At 29.7% G+C, this 25,598-nt stretch overlaps 2 protein-coding genes and 1 pseudogene across 7 annotated transcripts; 1 reads left to right on the top strand and 2 right to left on the bottom strand.

Annotated features, from left to right (window-relative positions):
- Positions 1 to 12,602: 12,602 nt before the first annotated feature.
- Positions 12,603 to 13,410, bottom strand: LOC121214041 (uncharacterized). Its single transcript, XM_041087671.1, has one exon. It carries the CDS (start codon positions 13,269 to 13,271, stop codon positions 12,750 to 12,752), a length of 522 nt encoding a protein of 173 aa, XP_040943605.1. The 5' UTR covers positions 13,272 to 13,410; the 3' UTR covers positions 12,603 to 12,749.
- Positions 13,411 to 14,092: 682 nt separating this feature from the next.
- LOC107927437 (U5 small nuclear ribonucleoprotein 40 kDa protein-like) lies at positions 14,093 to 14,982 on the bottom strand (annotated as a pseudogene).
- Positions 14,983 to 17,638: 2,656 nt separating this feature from the next.
- Positions 17,639 to 25,479, top strand: LOC107927503 (ion channel CASTOR). 6 transcript variants are annotated; one of them, XM_016858586.2, is made up of 13 exons: positions 17,644 to 18,179; positions 18,278 to 18,349; positions 19,087 to 19,168; positions 19,496 to 19,692; positions 20,482 to 20,664; positions 20,943 to 21,002; positions 21,085 to 21,288; positions 21,394 to 21,642; positions 22,494 to 22,592; positions 22,781 to 22,975; positions 23,298 to 23,390; positions 23,691 to 23,957; positions 24,910 to 25,479. In XM_016858586.2, the coding sequence occupies exons 1-13, from the start codon at positions 17,751 to 17,753 to the stop codon at positions 25,126 to 25,128; spliced, it is 2,349 nt and encodes a 782-aa protein (XP_016714075.2). In that variant the 5' UTR covers positions 17,644 to 17,750; the 3' UTR covers positions 25,129 to 25,479. The 6 variants fall into 6 exon arrangements, 5 of the variants coding, with proteins under 5 accessions (XP_040943624.1, XP_016714074.2, XP_016714073.2 ...); XM_016858584.2 differs by lacking the exon at positions 22,494 to 22,592 and adding an exon at positions 22,342 to 22,440 and having other exon boundaries at positions 17,643 to 18,179; positions 19,087 to 19,692; XM_016858583.2 differs by having other exon boundaries at positions 17,643 to 18,179; positions 19,087 to 19,692.
- The last annotated feature ends 119 nt before the right edge of the window (positions 25,480 to 25,598 follow it).

Genomic DNA, 25,598 nt, shown 5'->3' on the forward strand with positions numbered 1-25,598 from the left:
AGTCCATCTACTATTAAATAGATCAATTTAATCCATGTACTATTAAAAAGAATTAAATATGATCAAATTGGAATAGAATTAACATTTATGGTTTAAAAATGACATGAAAATGAATTTTTTTTATATAAAGTTCAACTCCAAATAAAATATTTCATGCACAAAATCATAAAAAGCTTTCAAAATATAACTACATTGAACACAAAATGTTTAATATTTGAAATTTGAACTTAATTTATTATTTTTTAACAATACAATGACTAAATTGATCAATTTAATAGTAAATGGACTAATTTGATATAATTTCTATAATAGAAAGACCTATTAAGTACATTCACCTTTATTTATAAATCATTCATTGTTTTTTGTTTTATTCAATGTTTATGTGTAATGATATTAACACAATTAATTTATTTTTATGAAAATAATAATATTTTATTTTTCTCTATTTTTTTAATAATATTGGGATTAACTATTATATCCATGATTTTTTTTTAAAATATTTCATTGTCTAATTTGTTGGAGTTAGTATTTATAGATTTGTTTTTTTATTTTAGCTGAATTTGAAAATCTAATGATGAACTTTATATATATATATATATTTATATATATATGTATGTATTATGGCCATTTGGGATCAATTGCTTTCAAATTCAGGGTGGGTTTGGATGGGCAATTAGGTGCGGTGCGGTGCGTTTAGCTTACTTTTTGTCTCACGCTACAGTATCGCTACAGTATCTAATCTCACCGCCACCGCTATTTTTACACTAACCGCAGGTAAACACACCGCCCATCCAAACTCACCCTCAAACTTTCCCTTTTCCTACATTAAAAAAATATAATTGTCTAATCAAATAATAATAATAATTGGGGACAAACCATCACTTTCATACTAAATAATAATCCTTAATTTAGAAAATATTTTTGAAATGATTATTAAAAATAATAATATTAAATTTCGGTCTAATTATTTTTTTGAACAATTTAATTATAGGTTCTCATCATATCTGCTATTTTTAAAACAATGTTTAAAACTATCTATAGCCCATTCTCAATGCATAAATAGGAGGATAATACGCTTCAGCACACTTAAACTCACGTTCTCTTATTTCAACAAAAATATTCATGTCGATCAAATTAAAACTTAATCGAAAATAATTTAATAATCATTATTCATCATAACTAAACACATTAATCTTTTCACATAATAACATAATCATCATATTAATGATTACAAAATCTAATATAGTAATTAGTAATAAATGGAGAAGTTGAATATATTTATTTTTATAGAAAATGCCACTTTATTTGAAATTTGCCAAATACCAACAAAGTATATAAATGCATGCATTGGTTAGTTACCATAAACATGTGATTTGAGGGTATTAAGGGAATTTAAACGTTTTATAAATTAAATTAAGGAAACAAATAAACATAAACATCTCTACATCAAACTAGTCACTAGTCAAGTAGTTTGTTTTAGTTGTTATAAAAAATGGTCAATTTACATTTTTTTAATCTCTTTATTATGTTTACATTTGAGATTTGTTATTATATTTTAAAATATCATAATTTGGTCCTTTATTTTGACAATTGCATTGGTTAGTCCAAAAGGCGAATTTAGAGGGGACAATGAGTGGCGTTGGCCCCCTCAAATGGGAAATTTATCTTTTAGTCCCGTAATAAATAGTAAAATTATACTTTGCTTCCTAAAATAAAATAATTTCTATTCAATCTTTTCAAAAGTGATGAAATCATAAATTCAAACAAGAAAAAATTACACTTTAACCCTACAAAAATTATGATTTAATTCTAACCCCTAAACTGCAAATATTTGCAATAGGGTATGCTACTACTATAAAATTATTGGCTTCACCCCTAGTATAGACAATTTTAATTTATCACTAAATAAGCATATAAAAATATTTTATAAAATAAATTATGATTGTTATATTTACATGATTTTATTACACAAATAATGCTAGTTTTCAACTTTTAAAATATAAAATTTCAAATAAAATTCTCCTTTTTTTTTCTAAGACCCTTCAGTGTCAAGTTAAAAGAGAGGGTGGACCAAATTTTCCAATAATTAACTCTATAAATTTGCCATTAGCCTTATATCAAGATGATGTAATATGTTTTGATATGTAGGACCAAATCAAAGAGTAGTAGGAAAATGTCATTATATTTTTGGCTTAATATAATATTTGGTATTTGAATTTGATATTTTTTTTAAATTTAGTATTTAAATATTTTTTTATTCAATTTAGTATCTAGACTTGACACTTTCTTAAGTTGATATTTAATTTTTTTAGGGGTGCAATTAAAAAATTTGTCAAGTTATATTAAACCTATATATTTTTTTACCTTTTTTTTAAACAAAACAACTCTATTGAAAAAAACTTTATATATCTAATTACAAACTACACTTGTAATTGCAATTTTCCATTATTTGGTCAACCTTGTTATGGCATATAATGAGAAAAAAAAAAGAGGTACCATTTTGTAGCATTCAAATTAACTAAGTTAATTAGGATGTAATCGAATCGAGTTAAATTTAAATGATAGAAAATTTTCGAATGAATTAACATGAATATTAAAAAAAAAAAGTAAATTTATTGAACTAAACTAAACTCACACCCCTAAATTTTTTTTTGGTAAATAAAATAGCGTTGAGTGATTACAAAAGCAATCAAAAATAAAAAATTCATAAGATTCTTCTGAACCAGCTCCCGCACAGAATGTGGGGGTTCTATAATACTGGAGTACCTACGAAACTTATAACAGTATGCTTGGCCATGAAATCCGCAACTACGTTAAGAGTTTTAGAAATATGACAGATACGAATCATCTGATTCTTTTGGTTCAACTTATGAATAGCTCATAGTTCCATAAAATGACTATCGATAGCTTAATCTAGTCAAAATCTTTATCACAAGAAACGCATTATTACATTTAAGTTCAACATAACAATATCTTTTATCCTATAATAAACGTGACCCTTTTAACTTTGACCTCCTGAACACTTCGTCCTTCTTTAATACTATCGAATAGTCACGTATAAATTTTCATCAGCATCTTTAATAACTCTTCCAATTGTAGCGAAGTAAAAATTAAATGAATCTGCGTCATCATTATTGAACTTAACCCAACCACTTTTGAACTATTATCATTCTACATTTACTATTATTAAAAAATTAAAATTATATATATATATTTTTAAATATTAACAATAATTTTATTATAAAATTTACCGCTTGATTTAAATAAATCCAACATAAAATTACAAAAACTAGTCGGTGGGAATAGACCCATCCGAGCACATCAGATATTCGGGTACGATTTTTTGAAAAGGGCAAGAAAACCCGTGATTCGCGTGGGAAACGACACCTGTCAGTTTTTCGTTCCTCGTGCCTCACTGTTCCACCGGCTATTGTCCGTCACCCTTCGAAGAGATGATGTTGTAATTACCTGTGAATATAAATTTATCCAATCCACTTCTGCTTTTACGAAATTACCCCTAAATTTTTATTTTTAATTTTTTTTCTCTGTAGCAAAAAAAGGGGCAGAATATTCATTGATCTATTTTCTTTTTTAAGAAAATAAAGAGGAAAAGGCACCAAAGAAAAGGGGTTTACCAATATTTTATTCTATTTTAAAAAATATTTTTTAGAATAAAAAGGTGTATTAATTCTCTTTTTTGTCGCCAAAAAGAACGTGAAAGGTAAAACCTTTATGCTCCCACCTACCCAAAAGAAAGGTCAAATATGTAGTAGGTCCTTGTATTCTCCGAAAATTTAGAATTTAGTCTTATTATTTTTATTTTCAGAAGTTTAATCTATCTGTTTTTCGGATTTAAAATTTTAGGTCAAATTGTTGATACTATTAACATTAGGGGCAATTCCAGAGTTTTTGTCTGAATTGAAATATAACTTTTTTGTGAGGCTAAAATAAAATTTTACTTGATATTCACGTACGATTTCATCACTTTTGAAAGGACTACATATTTTTCCTCATAATAACTTTTAATTCTAGCATTTATTAGGTGCCTCAAAATAATTTTTCCATCCGAGAGAGGGCCAAGCCCTAGCCTTGTGCCTACCCCTCTAAATTCATCCCTAGCTAACATTCTTCTATTGGTAGTATAATATTTTGAAATTAAAAAAAAAAACTCCTTCAGTAGTAATGTAATTGATCTAAATTTAATAAAAAATTAATAGTTTTAATTCAAATATAGAGGGATTAACTTCTTAGAAATAAAAGTGAAGTGACTAAATTTCAAACTTACAGAAAGTACAGGGACATTTAACAAATTTAACCAAACAAATCAAAAGACAAATAAGCACTAACCGAGCAAGTAATGGTGGTGGCTGAGTGGTGGATTTATCCTCTTTCTCTCTCTCTTTTTTCTCCCTTTAATTCAAATATTGCGTCAATAGGGAAAACTAAGAGCTACTTTAATTATTTTTTTATTTTTTTTTTTATTTTTTTAAATAATAATATCCACAATTTGATTGAATTCTGAATTCAACAAAAGGGCTCGCGTGTATTACATAATTATATATTTTTTATTTTATATCATTATTAAAACATAATTAAATCACACTAAATTATTACGACACCTTAACGTTGTTGGTTAACGTGGAGGACTCGGACCTTAAACAATACAAGTTCAAATCACATTATACATAATTACAGCGTGTGAATCTTTAATCTCATCGAGTATGTATATTATGTATAAGGTTTTTATGTGAATATTTGTTTTGATTTGATTCTATATTGTAGCTGCTCGAACATGTACAAAACGTATGAATTTACATATATTTATATTTATAATAATAAAACTTTCAAGAAAAATAAGGGTTAAAACACTTTTTGAAACCTGAACCTTTTTTTTTTCTAACTTTTTCATATTGGAGGTTGAATATTTTCTCGAAAATTTTAGAGTTTTGGTCTCAACGTAACAACAATTGTTAAGTTGAAGCCTCGATATGAGTACAATTGTCAAATTCATGATCAATTTAGATAAGAAAATTCAAACTCTAATATAAAAAATAATTATCAATTTGATAGATTAATTTAAACAAATACAAGAGTTAAACCCCAAATAATAATTAGACATAGCAAGTTATCCTGGATGAACATCCAGCTCATCCAGTTGTCAATCATGAAGTCAAATCACCTAGAACGGCAAGTATTTGTCAAGATCGAAAAATATTGCCAAGAGTGACCTTAAGCAACTTTGGTTACGGGAGTTAACAAACTGACTATTAAGTGACTTAGACAACCCAAAGTATTCCCGTGCCTCAAATTCATACAATATTTTCTCATATGAATACAGGGAAAGGTTTGTATTACTGTTGTAATAATTTAATGTCGTGTCAATAATTTTATCCTAAAATTTAAGATTTTTATTTAGATTTAATTTTTTTCTAATATAAAAATACTGATATAACATTAAACTATTAGACAAGAGATACAGATAATGCGACATTCTTATTTCATACAATCATTTTTCGATACAACTATTATCTTATTTATGTTTAATTGTTTTTTCATTTATTTTCATCTTTTATTGACTTAAATGTTAAAATAGTCCTCGTAATTCAATGTCGGTCCATAAGCAACAAGGCATGAACATATTTTAAATGTATATATATATTATTTCTCAAATTATTTTTTTACCTTGTATTCTTATGAACACTAAAGTAGTAAAGGAGCATGTTTTTCTTATGGCTCTCCTTTATTTTTTTATTAAAAAGAAAATAAATAAATAAAATTTGGTTTAAAAATTGTGAAGGTTAGGTGAGCCAACAAAATTGGAATGTTTGTTTGCAAATTAAAATTATTATATATATTTTTCATAATTTTATATGTTAAAAAATATATTTTAGAAAAGTGTCTTTTAAAGTATCAATTCAATATCTTTTTAGTTAATGCTTTTAATTTAAAATATAATGTTTATGGGTATTTTTATTTAAACTTAATTAAATATTTTTGATAGATTTATTAGGTAAATTCAATATTTCAAAAGAGGTTGTAAAAAATATTAAATTTGAAAAATAAGTTAAAAATATTATGTTAACTTCAATTTTGATAATTAAGATTTAATTTGATTCAATCCGATCCGATTCGATCTAATTTGGTTCATAAATTTAGTAATTACGTTTCACTTTGAGATTATACTACATCATCGCTTAAACATGTCAGACCGTAGGCCCTTGATTCAACTAGTTTAATTTATTCGACCACCAGACCAACAATAGCTTTATATGATAATAAAAACTTGGTGAATTTTTTGTGAATATTAGGTAAGCCAACCAAATTGGACTGTTTGTTTGCGAACTCAAATTTAATAATGATAATAAAAATTTTAGAAAAGTTGTTCAAAAAATAAAAAAATTTAGAAAATTATATTTTCTAATTATTATTATAAAAATCTCTTCTAATTAATGCTTTTAATTCAACTTTTTTGACGTTTAATTTATTCATTTTTAATAAAAAATAGTTAATTACTTAATATTTTTAAGTGAAATTTAAATAAAAATAAAAATATACTATTTATTAAATATTAATTAATTAATTTTATAGTCTTTATTTTTTCATTCAATAATTTCAATTAAAATATAAAATTATTTATTTATATTCTTTTAACTATTTATGTTCGGGGTTTATGTATTGGCTCTATCAACAATGATTTATTAAAATATTTTAATTAATATTAAATTAAATTAATAATTATTTATATTCAAATATTCAAATATATTTTATGTAATATTTTTAAGTTAATATATGTAATAAAATGCTTTGTATGATAATTATATTTTTTGTCCACTCTTTTATTTTTATTATCTTTTTTATGCAACATATGTTAAATGTTTCAAACTTAATTTTAATTAATTTATTATCAACATTTTTATATAAAAATAATAATTAACATTAATATGATTCTTTTTATATTTTAATCAATTTATTTGCCATTAAAATCTTCTACATAAATGCAATTAGTTTATTTTAAAAAATAATGATTTAATCTAACATTAAGATATAATTAAACTAAACATAAAAAATAAATATAATTTAATTTTTATAGTGCTTTAATACGATCTTGCAATAATCGGCTCGACTCAAACTCGATTCTAAATCGTGAAAATTTATTTATTTTTGTGTCAAAATCCAGAGGTTAAAATTTTCTATTAGTCTTTTTACTTTGCGAAAGTTGCGGATTTAATTTTTGTTATTTTAATTTGATCAACTTTGGTCAACGCACTTATTAAAATTTAAATTTCAGTCATCACTAAACATTAATCATTAAATTAATTAAGTTATGCTATTTTTGAAATTTAATGCGCCAAACATATTATCATATATGTAATATCATATCAACTTGTTATTTTCACATATTACTACTAGAAAATCTAGATAGAAGGTTAACAATTGTCATTTGTGTCATATTTGAAACTTCACAATTCAAAAAATACAGTGACTTAGAATGATCTAATTGGAAAACATAGAGTCAATGTACAATTGTACATATAGTACATGACTAATAATTAAACTTGACCATACGAATCCAGCTTCTACTATTTGGGTTAAAATTAAATTTTAAAAATTCAAAAAATACCATGATTAAAATTGACCAATCCGAAAAATATAAGAACGAAATTGATAAAATCAATGCACAAAAACTAGATCCAAAACTTTCATAAAATATAAAAACTAATAGCAAAATTTAACCTAAAGTTAAAATATTATCAATTTAGCCCTTTCATATTGCAACTTTTTTTTTAAATATGCAAAAAATAATAAATTAATATTTCCAAAGTTATTTGACATCCACCCACTTGTAAAAGTAAAGACCAAGCAAATTAGTCAAATTATTAACAATCTATGAGGCTCTGCCCTCTTTAATGTCCCTACATGCTTTATCAAATTCAAAGCTACCATTCATCATGCAAAAAGGACTTAAAAGTATATATATATATATATATATATATATATATAATGGGTTACTTCAATTTTTTACCTTTACCTTTCATTTTGGCTTTTAAAATTTCAAATTTTTACTTTTACCTTTCATTTTGGCTTTTAGAATAAGTAAAAAAAAAATTAGCTTAATATATTATTTGGTACTTGAGTTTAACATTTTTTTAATACAGTAATTATATTATTTTTTTGTTCAATCTAGTACCTATATTTGGTACCCAAAGACAACTATTTTAATTTTTCAGTGCTTAATTTGAGTTTTAAAATTAATTTGATGAAGGTTAGTTGCTAATATGATTAGGTTTGGATTTTTCATGATATTATTAATAGAATAAATTTAGTGTTAATTGTGAATTTGTTTAATTTTGCGTTTAACTTGTCAAATATCATCCAATATATTATATTTAATTCTGGTTTTAGGATTAATTTAATGAAAATTAATTACTAATATTATTAGATAATTATGATTTTTTATCAAATCAATTCTAAAACCCAAATTAAACATTAAAAATTTAATATTGTTACTTTCAAGTACCAAAATATATAACTTTTGTTAATATATATGTATCACATTAGATTAAAAAATAACACAAGTATGTACTAAATTATATTATTAATTTTTATTTCCCAACTCATAAATAGGAGGATAATGCACTTCAATACGCTCAAATCCATATCTTCCTGTATTGGCAACAACGTTCATACCAATCGAACTAAACTCAATTGATAATTTTGAGTTTTAAAAAAAGAAAAAATTAGAATGGTATACAACATTGTGCCTTCCAATGTATTGCAATTTTATAGTAATTATATTAATTAATATTGTGATTGCTTTGAGAGATGAGAATGTTGGTTTGTATTTAATCCAATTTGGTGGGCTCCCTTTTTATTATTCTTTCACCTATTGTTTTCTAAATTTATAAGCATAATTATATATATATATATATATTCTAAGTTCCTTTCATTCTCTTAAGAAAAATAAGGTTAAAATTTTAAATATATATTATATATTTAAATAAATTTATAATCTTTTAATTTGCATTGAATTGATTATAATAGAAATCAACTTCTTATTTAAAATATATTTTCACAATAAATATTACACATTTGAATAACAATTATTAAAATTATTAAAATGGTGAGACTTAAGTTAGAATAAATTTTTGGATCGAAGATCCATGTATAGTTTACATAGGGTGAGACTCGAACTTAAAAACTTTTAACCTCAACCTTGCCTTTAAGCCAAGACCTCCAAAGACGGTAGGGCTTTGACCTCTTAAAATAGAAAGAATGAACTTTAAACTCTCTAAAATTTATAAAATTATACATTAGTTAATACATGGTAAAATTACAATTTAAATTTTTAAAAGTGATAAAATTTTGATTTAGTCTTTTTAAAAACTATACAATATAAGTTAATACAATATTTTTTAATTTTACCTGAAAAGACCTCATTAGTTATTTAAAATAAAATTTTATTTTAACCCAAATATTCATTTTGTTCCATACATTATTTTTTATTTTAGGAAAAACAAATTATTTAATATAAAAAATAACATTTATTTCATTTGTAAAATAAAGCAAAGAACTTCATCCTATAAACTCATAAAGCTATAGATTTTTTTTTATTCTAATTAAGAAATATAAAGCTATACTTAGTATGTATGCCATTAAGACATATTTTATAAATAGAATATGTCGATGAGATTTATGTCTAAACATAGGAAATTGTCGCCACTAATATCTTGTCTTATTTTATGTTAGACAGTCATATAATATGCTTTTATTCTTTCCTATTATCATCAATAATTGAAGGTTTCACATTTTTTAATATATATTTTTATAAAAAAAAATTATAAGCTTTAAATTATTGAAAAGAATCAATCACTATAAAGTTTACACTAAAAAAAGAATCATATTTAAATGATATAATTTTGGACCGAATTCTTTTGTTAATTTTCCTGTAATGTAAATTTACGTTAATTAAATTTTAATTCGATTGGTATAAATATTATTGTCAATGCAATAGGACGTCGGTTCAAGTGTGCTAAAGCATATTATCTTTTTATTTATAGGTTGGGAGGGGTTATGGGTAGTTTTATGTATTGTGTTAAAAATTAGCATATACGATCAGATCAGAACATTTAAAAATCGAACAGAATACTACTAAAAAGTTACTACTGTTACTTTTAGATACCAAAAATATATAATTTTTATTAAATATAAATACAAAATCAAACCAAAAAAATAACGCATATACCACTTTAAAAAAATCAAATTTAAATACCAAATAATATATTAATCCTATATAGGAAACAAAGTTTTTATTTGGAGAGAGAGGTTATTAAAATCAAATTTAATTATCAACATGATCGATACATCCGTAACTTACTACAAATATTATATTAATTTATTTGTCTACTCAAATCTAGTTCATATCAATATATTCTTCAAAAAATTATTGATGTAATCAACGTAGAAGTGTTTATGAGTTAAGGTTTGGAGAGCTCGAGTTTATATTTTTTAATTCTAGCCCGATTTGATTTAGCCCGTTTTATTATTTGTAAATAATGAGAATGTAAAAAAATTGATATAAAAAAATTAATATTTATATTTTATGATTACATTTAAATAAAAATATATATTTTTACTTTTAAATAATAAAACGAGTCTTTTGAGTGAGTTGGGTTTGAGCTTGAAACTTTTTGGAACTGAAACTTGGTCCAATTCATAAACACCCCAAGGGGAAGGGATATTTATTAAATTAACATAGATAAAACATGGCATAATTTTAATTTTTTGCAGTTTATTCCACCACATCTTTTTAAATTATTGTCCAAAATTTAAATTGGTCTTAAGCTTTTGAATCCCTGGAGTATTAATATTGTATCAACGAGGTCCTTTCGTCAATCTAGTTATCAATTTAGATGTTTAATATTATTCAGATTTTATAAGAAGCATATTTAAAACATGTGGATCAATTTGTAAACTTATATGTATTTTCTGTATTAATAGTGTAGATCTCACATGTTAGGAGAATATTTCTTTTTTTTCCCTTAACACATTGGATAAACGTTGTCTGTAATATGTACACACGCGTTTACAATTGATACAAATTATTTAAATATATTTCACATCACATTTAAGTGGCTATTTAAAATCCAAGATAATACTACGGTGATGGAAGGATTTAATTCATACAATTCTAATACTTTGAGGGCTCAATCAAAATATTTTAAAGTTTAAAGATTAATTTAAAATTTAGCTATTATTTGAAGACGTTTAATGTTAAGGACTTAATTGATATAATATTAATATTTTGAGAATTTAATTAAAATATTTTGAAATTGAAGGACTGAGGATAATTTAAGTACGGATGGAATTATTATTATTTTCGTACCAAATAGCTTGTTGCAGGTTTCAAATGATATGAATAGAATAAATTCAATATAATATATATATATTTATATTTTTCATAATTTTTCAAAGTTACAAAGAAGTCCAAGTATAGAATTCCATTCCCATGGCCATGGAAAAACGTGAAGGGGTCCCACAAAATTCAAACAAAGATGCGTTTGTCTTGTGAAAGTGATTCCCAGGTTGTCTTTTTCAAACACACTGTTTACTTACAATTAAAATTTAACATTAATGTCTTTAAAAAATTGTTGTAATTAAAATTAATTTATAAATTAACAAATATTTTGGGAATTGGAACAATATTTAAAAGGGTCATAGTTCTCTCTAACCAGCTGTATTCAACTCTAAGTATATATTTACGATGATTGTGGTACGATAAAATTTTTTTACTAGTAATTAATTTTATTATTATCGTTATTTTTTATTTTTTTAGAAATAATCACATCTCTCGTCCAAAAGACTCTCTTAGTCAATGTAATAGGTAGAAGTTACTAGTGGTAAATTTCTTTATATTAACAGTCAGATTATATTTTATCATTTTTTATTTAAAAAAAGAATAAATTAATTCATATATGTTATATCAAAATAGAAGTTGATCTTTTTTGTTAATTTTTTCTTTACCTATTTGTTTTGTTAAAAACTAATATAATTGATAGAATAATCAGAAAATAACACATGGTGTGCCATATGTATCTCATGCTGATATACAATGGCTATTTTTTTACTGTAGAAATTGATAAAATTTTTAACAAAAGAACCAATTTTTCTTTAATTTAATATACATGGATTAATTTATCTATTTTTTTAGTAAGAGAAATGCAATTCGACCTCTAATATAGGCTTTTATTGTACTTTTACCATTATTAGTTAGCCTTTAATTTAGTCATTTTTACTTTTATAGTTTTTGAATTACGAAATTCCAATCCTAATCCAAATAATAATAATTAAGTAAGTTGAAAATTTCGATTTTAAAAATAACTTATATTTGTAAGATGTCTATTTTTTTTTGAAATTTCGAAAAAAATATGATTTTAATATGAATTTGTTTAATTTTTGATATAGATTATTTAAAATTATGGTAAAATTTTTTAACCTTTAATAAAAAGATAAATACACTTCAACACGATATCTAGAGTGTAAGTTGGATTCTATTTGCTTACATTTATTGATGCACAATTAAAGAGACCATAGGATTGATCACATTTTCAACAAATTAAATATCATATAAATCAACAATATAAATTATGAATCACAAAGTGATAATTCAACAAAAAAAAATACAAGAATATGAAATCAAAAAGCAAAAAGCGAAGCTTTTTACAATATTTCAAACACAAATCTCATTTTCTTTAAACTTGAACTTTCCCATTCCTTTGATACTGTCCGCCATTAACGACACCTTCATGACCTTCAACAAAAGCATAATACCTCAACACAAATCCCAACCCTAATACCATCCATTCCAAACAAAAAACCGTCACACAAAGCCCACCAACAAGCTTCAATATCACGATCCCATCATCTTCCCTAACATAAGATTTCAAATACCCCAAGAAATCACTACTTCGGGTTAAGATCAAAACCGAAACGGATCCTTGAAATATCGATGTTAACACCATAACCACCATGTGAGCTGCGTAGAATCTGTTTGACCCAGAAACGGCGACGGAACAACCGGTGACGGCACCGGCTATGGTGATGGCGTGGAGAAGGATGAAGAAGAGACCACATAAGGAAGGGAGTAAACGGAGGGAGAGAGTGAGGAAGATACAACCGGAGGCTGTTCCCAAGAGGAAATAGCTGGCTATAAGGAAGGTTTTGTGGGTACGAGTGTGGGATTGGGTTACTGAGTTGTTAATTGAAAACCCCATTGATGAGAGCTTGGATTTGAATCGAAATTTAGGGTTTTGTTGGTGAAGAAAGGGAGGAGTTGAAAGAGTGTATATATAGTGTTGGGGGTTTAACGTTCGAATTTAGAGCGCTAAGAAAAATTTGAAGTCGAAAGCTTTTGTAACGGCTAGCTTTTTTGCTATTTGCTAAACTATAAAGTGTAATAATGAAGCATTATAAAACAGACAATTTGTCCCTTTTTTTCCTTAAAAAAAGGCCAAAATTATAATTTAAATTTAATTTAGATTCTTGGTTCAATTAATTGATTGGTTAATAATCAGCATTTGAACACGGATCTAGTTTAGAGAATTTAGAAGCTATGTAGGGGACAATAGTAGATAATGGAGAAAATATGATTGGATGTTCGGCTTATGCATGATGACACCAAAATAATTTTGTGATTGGTTCCAGTTTTTTTTATTTAAAAAAAAAATTGAAATGTTAATTTACTTAAATTCATTATAATTTGGTTATCATGCTTTGATATTTGACATTTAAATTTATATTTTAATAATTTATATGTACGTAGTTAACAAAAGAAAAGTGAAAACAAGCAATAGATCCATCAATTGACGTGAATGCATCCATGCTCGAGATTAGATTTGATCCATAAGTTTATCTATGTAGTAGTATGATGGGCGTATGAGTTTAAATTGTATAAAAAAATTAGCGAAAAGGTTAAATTATTGTATTAATTATTGTACCATGTGTAAGGTGTGAATTTAGACATTTTAATTTAATTTAGTAATTTTTAGTTGTATTCGAATTAAAATTTCGTGTGGTGTATAATGCCACGTAAACTTTAAATCTGTTTATCACTGCTACATGAACCGACGATAGGTTCATTAGGATGGAAGATGGTTTCGTCCTGTATGGCCAGGTAGCTTAAACAAGATGCGCCGGGATGTTGTATCCCATATGTACACCATCCTATCTGAACTACCAGCTGTGACCTTGCTTCCATCGGGTGAACAGCCACATTTCAGCAAGTTCTTTTCGAAATTGTGTTGGTGCCCTTCGAGAATCTGTTCGCAACGATTCTGTGGTGCGTAAGGGCGCATATACCATATTCAGAGTTTGCAATCCATACCATTAGTTAGAAGATAGGAACCATTGGAACTTAAACTCATACCCGTTATCATATCTTGATGACTTTGAAGGTGTCATCGTTACTTCACCTTTACTATTGATCCCGCCTGTAAAGATCTTATCTGATGCATCAGATTTATCAGGAAATGTTTGGATAGCACCTCTTTGGTGCATATCCCAAAGTTTAGCCGTTCCGTCATCGGAACTACTAACGAAACAAGAGGTGGTCCTCTTCGCGATGGAAAGCATGAATTCACAGAAGAAGAGTGTTCCGCCATTTTTTGATTTGTTTTCCCGTTTCTACTCGGGGCTGGCCGATATTATCTAGGATCCATCCAATGAAATCCAAGACTGCATTCGTGTGTCCTTTTAGAACCATAAGGTTTTTGCAGTCCCCATGGATATTCCAAAGAAAAATTTCTCGTTCATGTGATCCAAATGCGATGATGGTCCTGGCAGGGTTGAACTTCATCGTATATGTAGCAGTCTATTTCCGGTTAGCAACGTTATTGGTGATTCCAGATTCGATGTATGCTCATTTCACCATTCCATCGACCTTGGACTCGACAGAGCATTTCCACCCTCCCTTGCTACAATTTCCATACCTCTGCTTAGTATTTAAAGGGTAGAAATATACACTTCTCGGAGCTACAGCCTGAAACGTAACATTATAAGTACAAGATTGTAGCATAGGCACATCGTCTGCCGGCCTAGACTTCACAACCTATACTGCAAATTTAACGAAAATCTAGTCAGAGATCCTATCCTTCTTCCCAGCAAGCCTAAAATAACATCACAACCATACATATCGGAAGCGAATATGAGCATGAACTGTAAAGCCAAAAACATCTTACATTCAACTAATCGAAACGACATGACACGTCTAGATATGAAACAGACCGATGAACTACACAAATGGGGCAGTAAATAATCTATACTGAATACATGCTAATAAGCAGAAGGGTGAGCTGTAAAAGTACCATGGACGTCTTTATATTAAGAGGCAAATTATATTGTCTCCCTTTATTAAAAAATTGAATAAATTAATCCTTATAAGTTAAATAAAAGAACAAATTAGACCATTGTTCACTTTAAAGGGCCTTAAACAGCCTTTAACTAAAATATTTATGCTAAAAACAATCCTAATTGTCTAAATGGATCAAATTTAGTAGTATGATGCATTTTGGCATACCTGTAAATAAGATGCACCCTTCTCATCATTTGTAACATAGAAGAAAGCTTAGTGAGAGCTACTTACGAGTGTGCTATAGTATAAGCTTTGGTGTAGAAATTTAGGCAAGGGATCTTGTCCCCCCTGGAGCCTAATAAAGACCAAGGCGAGATGTTTTGTCCTTGATGAAAAATGGCTAATGCGAGGGTTCTAATTACCCTTGAAGCCAAGTGAAGACCAAAGTGAGAGGTGTTGTCTTTTGTGATGAAGAATGGCTAAGGTGAGATGTCTAGCTTCCCCATTAAAGCTTAATGAAGATCGAGATGAGATACTTATCCCCTTGATGAAAAAATAGCCAAGGTGAGGGGTCTCGTCCCCTCTAGAGCCTAATCAACACCAATATGAGAGATATTGTCCCCTTGATGAAAAATGACCAAGGTGAGGTGTGTTGTCCCCATTGGAGCCCAATGAAGATTAAGGTAATAAGTTTGTCCTACTTGATGAAAAATGGTGATCAAGGTGAGAGATCTCATCTCCCTTTGAAGCCTAAAGAAGACTTAGAGGCATAAGGTTTGATCCCCTTATTTGTAATAAAACTACCTCAAAAAGTTGAACAAATTGTATGAAAAACTATTGTTGCCTATTTGAACTAAGCCAATCAATAAAATGTTTTGATTAAAAAAGACAAAATCATGAAACCAGTAAACAAAAAACAATGAAGAATGCAAAGTAGTTTTACAAAGTAAGAAACTATTCCATTAATATTAACAAAATTCTTAGTACATAAATGCTATGGACTATAAAAATAGATTGTACTAATATTTTTAGATGCCTTGTCCTGTTCGAGGGAAGATGATTTACCAACTATCATATTTACTTGTGTAATGGTTTGTATCTCCTTAAGCTAGTTCTTCTATTCGAGCCTTAAAGGAAAACAAATTTCAAATGAAATTGGGATATCATACACTACACTCTACTTAATCCCTCGTAAGTAAAAAAGACCACAAATTATTTAAATATTAAACACGACGTTATCTTTAATATAACATATGCTTTAAGAAAAGGTACCCTTAATCTCTACACACACCTCTTTAGTGCCCATCGAGTGATTTGAATTTAATGAAGTAATTTGAATGTCTCGCTTCTCAATGACATTCCTTAAAGACTCCATATCAAGCCTATCACTGGAACAATGATAGTTTAGAATTTTGAAAAATTAACGTCAATTTTAAAGAATAAAATGACAAACACGAAAAGATATAGAATGAAAAAGGAAATCTCCTCGATAAAAAAATGAATGCAAAGAAGAAAATAAATCTTTTGAATTCATGAAGAAGTTTTATTTATAAATATTTAAGCGAGAATTTGAAATAACTTTAAAAAAAAACTGTCATAACGAACAATTAACGCAAAGGCACAACAATTGAAACATTAATCGTAATGCTTTAGAATTTTTTTTAGCCTCATCAAAGATTTATCTTAATCCATATTTCATCTAAAGGGTAATTTTTATATTCAAGTCAAATACTCGATGTATCATTCAACACTTGAAAATAGAAATTGACGAAGCTTAACTTCATTAGAAGTTTAGTCTTAATCTCGTAAAATGTCATGTCAATGAAGTGAATATATGCAAACACTCAACTTAACCACCTTACATTGACACCGATGGTATTTTTAATTAACAACTCATCCCTCTACCATGTATACCTATAAATGGGATGCTTGATGATTGGGATGTATACAAAGTAAACCCTTTATCAAGGGTAGAGGAGAGAGGGCGAGTAATGGCCTTGTCTCCTTTAAATGAAAAATTATTTTGATAACCCCTTTAATTTTAAAAAATATAAATTAATATAATGATAAAATTATATTTTAACTCTCAAATTTTTAGTATTTATTATTGGTCCTTTTAAAACAATAAGTTAATTGTTATAATAATAAAAAATAAGTAGATTTAAAAAAAAGTTTTATTTTTAAAAAATATTATTGTTTGTATAGGATTCAAAGAACCTCACCATCAATCAAAATAGTCTAATTGAAAATTTTGATTATTTTAAAATCTGACAACTAGTCAATAGTGTATTGATAAATTTGGTACCAAAGTAAGACTTCACTATAATTATTTCAAAGAAAATAAAGGAAAGAAAAATCCACAAATTGCAAAAAAAACCCCTAAACATTTCCAATTGTTCTATTCATGTCCCTGGATTCAGCAGAAGCATCTCCTTCCTCCAGCAGGGACTGGTTCTTCCCTTCACCTTCCTTCATCCACTCCACTTCTAATTCTCCACAATCCCCAAATTACCCCCGTAAGTTCTCCACTATTCCAAGACACTCTCGCTCTTCTCATACTGATTGGAAGCCACCCAAAACTTCAACGTTCCGTAGCGTTTCCTCCTCTGGTTCCGCCGCCTATGGAGACCCAAAGTATGGTAGGGTTCGTCGGAGAATTGAACTTCGCAGGAGGGAGAAAATGGCAAAACAAGAAAAGGAGGACCCCGTTTTGGAACAGAAACGGGACGTTTCTAAGGCTGTTTCCGGTGTGAAAACAGCTATCGGCGAAATGGGAATTCGGGATTTCGGTCAACGGGTCAAAATCCGGTGGCAGATGGCCTCCTACATAGCTGTATGTTTTTTGTTTTTTCCCCATTTTGTTCTAGTTGACTTTCTTCTTCTTATTTTTTGGTCGATATTTGATAGTGTTTGTATACTTTGTTTTTACAGATTTTAATTACAGCTTTTGGTTCTTTAGTGCACAAGAATTTCTCTTTACATAATCAAGTCATTGACTTGCAGGTACATTTCCCTATAAAGCTGATCCTATTTTATAATTATGTTGTTTAATTAACTGGAATTATTCTATTTTAGTGCATGAACTTGCTTCAATGGCCAACAAGTTGGTCTTTTTTTTGTTTTTGGTCTTATGATTCAGTTTATTTTTACATGTTTATCATTTTTTTTTTGTACTTTAAAGAGTTTTCAGTAACTGATTCTTACTTCTTTTAACTTGCATGAGAAGTTAATGCCTCAATGATTTATTTACTGAGACTGTTTTGATTTTTACTTTTTGCTTCTGGAAAAATTGCTATGAAACTAACTATGGCAAATATATATAAAATAATGCACATTCAAACATATTTGTCTCATGAACTCGAGTGGTAGGCCCATTAGCTGAAGTGAGTTGATCCATACTTGAGACTAAGGTGAGCGTGTGTGTTTTTGAACTTGTATTGTATAAAAAAAGAACATATTTGTCTCATATAACATAAAAATGCTCCATAGTTTGTAGTCACAAATTTGGTTTCTTACCATGCAAAAGTATTAGTATGTGTTTTTGTATGGAAATGCATTTTTAGCTTCATTTCTTTGAACTAAGGAAAACAGTAATGACAAAATGAAGCCTCTGCTCGCAAATAATTAAGTGATAATTAAGTGAACGTGCATCTGCTCTTATTATAGGATCCATCTACGACTCATTGTCAACTAGTTAATATGAGAAAACTTGCTAAACAAAAGTTGTTTCTTGATTGCAGGACCAAATTTCAACTATGAATATTAGATTACAAGCTTGCAATACGTCAGACACTTTTGATACTATTTCTATATTGCAAGAGGGTGATCATCTTTCCAGTAAAGGATTAAAAATTCTAGCTCTGACTGTCTCGATTGCACTGTTATCCATGCCTCTCTTTGTTTTCAAGTATATTGACTATATCTCTAAGTTTAGATCCTCATACAATTGTTCTGAAAAGGTTTCTCTTAATAAGCAACTTGAATATCGAGTCGATGTCCTTCTATCAGTTCATCCATATGCTAAGGCACTTGCTTTATTGGTTGCAACTCTAATGCTTATTTGCCTTGGAGGATTGGCACTCTTTGGCGTCACTGATGATAGCCTAGCCGATTGCCTTTGGTTATCTTGGACTTATGTTGCTGATTCAGGTAACCATGCCAACTCTGAAGGAATGGGTCCCAGATTAGTTTCTGTTTCAATAAGCTTTGGTGGGATGCTCATATTTGCAATGATGCTTGGGCTTGTTTCTGATGCAATTTCTGAGAAGCTCGATTCGTTGAGAAAAGGAAGAAGTGAGGTTGTTGAGCAAAACCACACTCTAATTCTTGGGTGGAGTGATAAATTGGTAAACTTTTAATCAGACAATTTATCCATGGTTACGAATCTCATTGGGTTTGGTCTATTAAGTTTGTTCACTCTTGGTTGACGTAATTCATTTTCCTCTTGAATAAAGGCCAATCTTTCTAGTATTTGGACCTTTACATATATTTACACCATCTGCATATGTATTATATATTTTTTTAATGTCTGGTGATACAGGATGAAGGAAGTTGATTAAAAAATATAATTAGTTATCCTTTGGGTTCAATCAGAAATTTTGGACACTTCTGTTTATATTTGACATTTTCCCCTTATGGTTGAGTTATAAGCACTTATGTTGTCGATTTCTGTTGTTGTAAATTACGATATTGAGATTTCTACCGTGTTGACTCTCTTTGTTTCCTTCTTTTTTTCCCCCTTTAAGAAAAAAAAATTATTCTCTCTGGTTTTCCATCCCTAGTTCTTTTTATTTCTCCCTAATTTCTTCTCTCTCTCTCTCTGAAGTTTTCCTACAATCTCTACTCCCTAACTCTTTCTAGATTCTTGTTCTACATCATACGAACATATAAATTTGTCTTTGCACATACTATATGCAAGATCCAGGGCTTACCGCCTGATTTAATGTTCAGTATAGAATTACGTTTCTGAATTCAAAGAAGACACTTTGGCATTTTCGTTTAGTATTTTAAAAATTGTTGTATTCCACATTGATGACCTATGATTACCTCTACAAATTTCAGACTCAACTCTTATATATGTGACAGGTTTTATGCTGTTGTTCTCTACATTGTTGATTATTTTGTTGTCACTGCAGGGTTCATTGCTCAATCAACTTGTCATAGCTAATGAGAGTTTGGGTGGAGGGATTGTTGTGGTGATGGCTGAACGGGACAAGGAGGAGATGGAGCTAGATATTGCTAAAATGGAGTTTGATTTCAGAGGGACATCTGTGATATGCAGAAGTGGAAGCCCTCTAATTCTGGCTGACCTTAAAAAAGTACAGTTCCTTTCTTTTTTATTCGTATTTCAAAATAAGTTGGCTAAAAATCACACTATCAGATTTAGCAGGCTCAACCCTCTTTAAAGATAATCTAAAAATATAAAGCTGAATCAGCTAATGTAGTTGAGGAAACCTTACAACACTCCAGTGTGATAGCTGCAGCTTCATTTTGTTTTAATTTCATCCATGCATTTGGTGTTGAAGATATTTAAAGCTTAAAGGATTTGTACATACTGGGGCCACTAATTATTCTGCTAACATGCCAATTCTTTCAGGTTTCTGTGTCCAAGGCCCGTGCAATTGTTGTCCTTGCTGATGACGGAAATGCTGACCAGGTCTTTGCAAACGTGTTAATCTGATGTATCTCTGATGTTGGTTTGATGATGGATGCTGACTCTTGTTCATGGTGTAATGCAGAGTGATGCTCGTGCTTTGAGAACAGTTTTAAGTTTGACTGGAGTAAAAGAAGGTCTAAGAGGACATATTGTAGTGGAACTAAGTGATCTTGACAATGAGGTTCTGGTGAAACTTGTTGGTGGAGAACTTGTTGAAACAGTTGTAGCTCATGATGTTATTGGGCGCTTGATGATTCAATGCGCAAGGCAACCTGGACTTGCACAGGTTAGCTTCTCCAATTTATAGTGTGACATTTCTTGCGGATCTTTTTGGACTATATTTAGCATCCTATCAGTTATACCTTTAGTAATATTGGAGTGATAATGACAGATATGGGAAGATATCCTTGGGTTTGAAAATTGTGAGTTCTACATAAAAAGATGGCCACAATTGGACGGCATGCAATTTGAGGATGTGTTGATTAGTTTTCCTGATGCTATTCCTTGTGGAGTCAAAGTTGCTTCACGAGGTGGTAAAATTATCCTGAATCCTGAAGATTCGTATGTTCTACAAGGAGGAGACGAAGTTCTTGTTATAGCAGAAGATGATGACACCTATGCTCCAGGCGCATTACCTATGGTGATTTCATTTGCTTTTTTCTTTCTCTAAATGCAAAATATATTTTGTGGTTATTCTTGCTAGCCTTATCCATTTTTTCATTTTGTGGTTCTATTTGGCCTATATGTTGCCTTGTTAAAATCAGGCTGCCTTGAGGCTCAGTAGTTGGAGAAATCAATTTAATGAATAAACTAAATGCAGAAACAAATAAGTGTAATAAAGAAAACATTCATGGCAAGAACTAGAACATAGTTTTTGTTTTCAGGTCTTCAGTCAGTTTTCAGGTAGTTCTTCTAAATTGTCTCAATCTGAAGTGGTCATTTGTATATTTATGCACACTTTATGAAGGAAACTGTAGATTTATGATAGATTTGTTGTCTGCCTTTAGTCTATTTTAACTAAAATTTGGCCATCACTATGTTCTGTGGTCAACACCATCAACGGTGGCACAAGAAACTAGTGGAAAACTGAACCAAGAACTGGAGAGAATTGCTTATTGATTGTTTCTCTTTCTCTCTCAGTCTAATCTGATAAAGAATCTGTTGTTATGATTGTGGAGTAATCTAGAAAACTGATTAAGAGAATTTAGGAACCAAAAGGGACAGGAAAAGGAGCTGGTATGGCTTGTCACAACAGGGTGGTGCCGATGATGAAATTTAATAAGTGGGGCATACCATAGTTAAAACAACTTACAAAAATATAATCAATTTGGTCATTCAGGTCAATGGAGCATCATTCATGCACATTGCTCGACCAGCAAGAAAGCCCCAGAAGATTCTACTTTGTGGATGGAGGAGAGACGTTGATGATATGATTGTGGTACGTTCTTTTTGTAGCTCCTAATCCTGTTTCTCTTCGGCTGAATGCTGCAGGTATGGAGAGGGAGTTTAGCTGGAGACTTTATTGTCCCAAAGTTGACGGAAAAAATACTTCTTTGTGGTTGGAGACGAGATATGGAAGACATGATTATGGTAATATTATGTGGAATCAAGGATGATACTCCCACTCTGCAAATTGTCACTCAATATCAGCTATTAACTCCAAGAAATCTTCACCAATTTCAAGACTCCCCCTTGTGTTTTTACTTTTGATGCACAAAATAGGAACACATTTTGTTCTTTGTCTTATGACGGATGTGTTCTCGTTAATGTTTGTTTAGGTTTTGGATGCCTTCCTAGCTCCTGGATCAGAGCTCTGGATGTTCAATGAGGTAGTCGAAAGTGAGAGGGAAAGGAAGCTCATTGATGGTGGTCTGGACCTCAGTAGATTGGTTAATATAACACTGGTTCATCGTGAAGGTAATGCAGTGATACGGCGTCACCTAGAAAGTCTTCCATTGGAATCGTTTGATTCAGTAAGTATCTTTATCAATGGTATATTATGATAGAAAATTACAAGGAATTTTCAGTTCATAATAATCTTGGTAATTGTTAGAAGGCGTGGCATTGGCAGCCACCTTGCAGATTTGTCGTCATAACATATTTTAGATGAATGTCGGTTAATGAGCATTTTAAGATGAAAAAGGATTTTCCTCACAGCATGATTTTTTTTTGTGCTATTTGACATATAATAGGTCCTTTATACCCTTCTGAATTAGGATATGTCATGATTGAAGAGGTAAGTTTCAGGGATTTTTTTTTTTTGGTTTCTAAATATATATTTAATGGTCTGTACAGATACTAATTCTGGCTGATGAATCTGTGGAAGACTCAGCCATTCAAGCTGATTCCAGATCTCTTGCCACATTGCTATTGATTCGCGATATTCAGGTGTTATGAGTTTTGATCTTTAAGTCTAGTTCAAATCAGTGGATTCTTTTCGGTCCATAGTTTTTCTACTTGCTTAGTAGGAAAAGCTTTCCTTGCCGTTGCTACTGCTCGACTCAATTTCTTTGTGAACTATTTGGTTTTCATCAACAAACTTTAAGCATGTTTTTAACTATTTATTATTATCCATGAAAACAGGCATATTAGTGAATCTTGATAGCATATTACATGCTTATACTTCAGATATCGGCTTCCGGTCTTTGTCTTTGTCAGCCATAAATTTGAATATTTTGCTTTTGGCAGGCTAAGCGTCTTCCTTATAGAGAAGCTATGGTAACCCGAGGTCAAAGAGGAAGTTTCTCCCGAGGTTCTTGGATTGGGGAGATGCAGCAAGCTTCCGATAGATCAGTAATAATTAGTGAAATACTTGATCCGAGGACTAAAAATTTATTGTCCATGTCAAAGATTAGTGATTATGTTTTATCAAATGAGCTGGTCAGTATGGCCTTGGCCATGGTTGCAGAGGATCGGCAAATAAATGATGTACTAGAAGAGCTTTTTGCAGAGGAGGTACTCCCGTAACCTTTATGTCGACTTTTAACTTGTGCAGAAGTTGCCCCTGATCTGCTAAATCATGTTATGAGACTTGTCCAAATAGCATTTATAGCATAACACTAAAAGTTTCGCTATTTATTACTGAGATGGGAATAAGAAACGAGTCGATTTGGTTCGAGGCAGAAGTTAATACCTCGTTGAATAAGACTGGATAGGATAAGCTTCCGTAAATCGATATCCTTTTGACTGAAGGACATTTAATGGCCCCAAAAACTGCCGAAGTTGAATAAGATTGGACAGGATAAGCTTCTTCATTTCCTTTTTTTACATATCAGATACAAGAATCGATCACCCTATTGAAAAAGATTTATACCATTGGCATGGTCATTCAAAGGATTAAAAGATAATGATGAAAATCCGTGTTGCTTTGACTCAGATGTGAGTGTATGTATCTGATATTGGTATTTTCAATTTTTTCCCAATTATTTGGAGGATTTTTTGAGGTTCACATCTCCATACTCATGTTGGACACGGGTTGGAAATGCTAAAAAAGTCACTTAGGCTTATATATATATATTAGGTTATTCAGTTCCTTGCTTAGGTTTATATGCTCTTACAACATACTTATCATGGGTAAAAGTATCATGGGTGGCCTTGTACTGGGTGCTAGATCGCATTTTGACTCTTCTACTTAAAAATAGGCAAATTAGAGCTTATAAGTTAGATTAAAGAGTAAACTGGTTATTTTATTAAAAATTTCATCTATTTTTACTAATAAAACTAGTATCGTCAGCATGAGGTATACGTGGCACGTCATGTATTATTGTTTGGTTATTCCATCAATCATGTCAGTTTTTAACCGTACAAATGGATGAAATTTTTAACAGAAAAGACCAATTTACTTTTTGTTTTAATGTATAGGGACTAAAGTTAATCATTCATGTAATTTTGGATACTCTGTTTTCAGGGAAATGAGCTGCATATTAGATTAGCAGAGCTTTACCTTCATGAAGGTGAAGAAATGAGTTTCTACGAAATAATCTTACGAGCTCGACAAAAGAGAGAGATTGTTATCGGTTACCGTTTAGAAAATGCCGAGAGAGCCGTTATCAATCCGCCAAACAAAAACGAGAGAAGAAGATGGTCAGTGAAGGATGTGTTTGTGGTAATCACTGAGAAGGAATGAGATTGCTTGTGCTATACGTCATGATACTTCAAGAGTTCATCCATGGCAAAGTAAGATTCAGTTTGAAGTTGTCGAGGAATCGAAGCTCTTACACACCGAGAGCTCACATATTAGATGCAGAACAGATCGAAATTCGGTCTTCCTTACCTCGGAAATCAATGGGAAAAGCACTGATCTTCCAGTTTTTGATTCATGGAAACGGCTCGAGATTCTAAACTGTATATCATCCCTTCTTGATGTATGTATGTTGCGACTGCAATAGCTTCAATAATCTCGAAAATACGAAATGATGTTTTTGTATTTAAACATGATTAATATGATATATTTAATATAAGTTCGAAATTTGACATATTTAATAACTTTCATCATGTTCTAATACAAAAGAGTACAATGTATGACTTGCTTATATGATGATACAAGCCTGAATATCTAGGGTGGGTTAAGCAAATTTATATAGTAAGTCCGGTATG

Source organism: Gossypium hirsutum, chromosome A02 (assembly GCF_007990345.1).
Source record: "Gossypium hirsutum isolate 1008001.06 chromosome A02, Gossypium_hirsutum_v2.1, whole genome shotgun sequence".
Lineage (NCBI taxonomy): Eukaryota > Viridiplantae > Streptophyta > Magnoliopsida > Malvales > Malvaceae > Gossypium > Gossypium hirsutum.

Coding starts and splice junctions, on each gene's coding strand:
- LOC107927503 (XM_016858584.2), top strand. CDS start 17,751: ATGTCCCTGGATTCAGCAGAAGCATCTCCTTCCTCCAGCAGGGACTGG. Junction 20,665..20,942: donor TTCTGGCTGACCTTAAAAAA/GTACAGTTCCTT, acceptor CAATTCTTTCAG/GTTTCTGTGTCCAAGGCCCG. Junction 21,643..22,341: donor CTCCAGGCGCATTACCTATG/GTGATTTCATTT, acceptor TTGGTCATTCAG/GTCAATGGAGCATCATTCAT.
- LOC121214041 (XM_041087671.1), bottom strand. CDS start 13,271: ATGGGGTTTTCAATTAACAACTCAGTAACCCAATCCCACACTCGTACC.